General features: G+C 61.6%; 1 protein-coding gene across 1 annotated transcript in view; it reads right to left on the reverse strand.

The window, feature by feature from the left end:
• Window positions 1–1276, reverse strand: part of LOC103917340 (NADPH oxidase 1-like) — a 4177-nt gene extending 2901 nt beyond the window's left edge. The window contains exons 1-2 of the mRNA XM_009324461.1: window positions 1136–1276; window positions 500–595 (exon numbers count right to left, since the gene is read on the reverse strand). Of these exons, the coding sequence (XP_009322736.1) occupies window positions 500–595; window positions 1136–1276 (237 nt within the window). The remainder of the gene's footprint in view (window positions 1–499; window positions 596–1135) is intronic.
• Between the last annotated feature and the right edge of the window lie 193 nt (window positions 1277–1469).

A 1469-nucleotide genomic window follows, 5' to 3' on the forward strand; every position in this document is an offset into this window, starting at 1 on the left:
CGAGGCGTACGGGAGGGAGGAGAGGGGGTGAGTGCCGCTGTCCCGTGCTGCAGACAGGGTACGTCTGCCTGCAGCCGCGCTGCCCCCACGGCTCTGCCCAGCATGGTGCTGTGCCAGGACTGGGACGTGATGGGGCCAAGCCATGCTGAGCTGGGACTGAGTGATGCTGAACTGGGTACTGGGAGGGAGCGATGCTGAGCTGGGGACTGGGAAGAAGCAATGCTGGGCTGGACCGGGGACTGGGAGGGGGTGATGCTGAGCCAGGAGAAGAGGGGCAACTGGGAGGGAGTGATGCTGGGCTGGGACAGGACAGGGACGGAGATGGGGACCAGCATGAGTCCCCCCATGCCAGGCTGGGGACTGGGATGGGGTGATGGTGGGCTGGAAGAGGACGGGCCAAGAAAGGGGCACGGGGTGCAGCAGCCCCCACCCCACTGCAGGAGGGCTCTGAGGCGCACGCGTGCCCGGGCAGGCAGGGTGCCTCAGGGGAGCACCTTACCCTGAGGATGGTCCTGGTATAGAAGTACCGCTCGTCCCCGTTGAAGAACAGAAAGTAGTATGTGAAGAGGAAGATGTTGATGCCCAGCCAGGCTGCCTGTGGGGGAAAGCCGCGGCTTCGTGAGGGACCCCAGCCTGGGACCCCACCCACCCTGCAGCACTCGGGTGTGGGTGCAGCCAGAGGGCATCAGGACAGTGCGTCTCCTCCTGCTTCCGTATGAGCTGCAGCAGCACGCACGGGGCTGGGACACGGGGCCAAAGGTGGGGAGAGGTGTGGGAGTCTTGCAAAATAACTGTCTTGTTACCCACGGCCCCGTGCACCACCCACGCACGAGGAAGGAGGAAAGGCAGGTGCCGGTGGAAGGGCAGATCCTGAGGGTGACTGGGGCTGAGTGGGGCTGCATGGGGAAGACTCTGGGAGGAGGAAATTTTGCAGGGAGCTGGCTCACCCAGCCCCACCATGCTGCTGCACCCTGCACTGGCCCCTCTCACAGACATCAATTTTTTGCAGAGCTCCCAAAACCACTCTGCCTTGCATTTGTTTTGGGTGGTTTGGTTTTTTTTACGTAATTTAAAAAATAAAAATAACCCAACTTTCTGCAAAACCCCGTTTTCCCATGCATTTTCAGCTCCTCACGCAGTGCTGAGCAGCTGGTGTGGTGCTGGCCGGGCAAGCCCTCTTACACCAGTGATGCCACAGCTTGGCACTGGCAGGTCGTCCTTTTGGTGTGAGCTCCTCGCCCTGGCGTGGGCTCTCGCGGGAGCCTCCTGCGGTCATGTGGGGAGAAGAGGCACGTGGGAGGCTCCCGGCCAAAGTGGCTGGGCAAAGGAGTGGTATTTTTAAATTTTGCAGCAGGACCCCCCTTTCCTTTGAGTTGTGTTTTCCCATCCCTCCCCTGGCCACCGGGGCTTTGCAGGTTGGCTGAGCAGAGGGGATGCTTGTCCCACCCTGCAGCCCAGCCCCAGGACAG

Source organism: Pygoscelis adeliae, unplaced genomic scaffold (genome assembly GCF_000699105.1).
Source record: "Pygoscelis adeliae isolate BGI_AS28 unplaced genomic scaffold, ASM69910v1 Scaffold285, whole genome shotgun sequence".
NCBI classification, from domain to species: Eukaryota; Metazoa; Chordata; class Aves; order Sphenisciformes; family Spheniscidae; genus Pygoscelis; species Pygoscelis adeliae.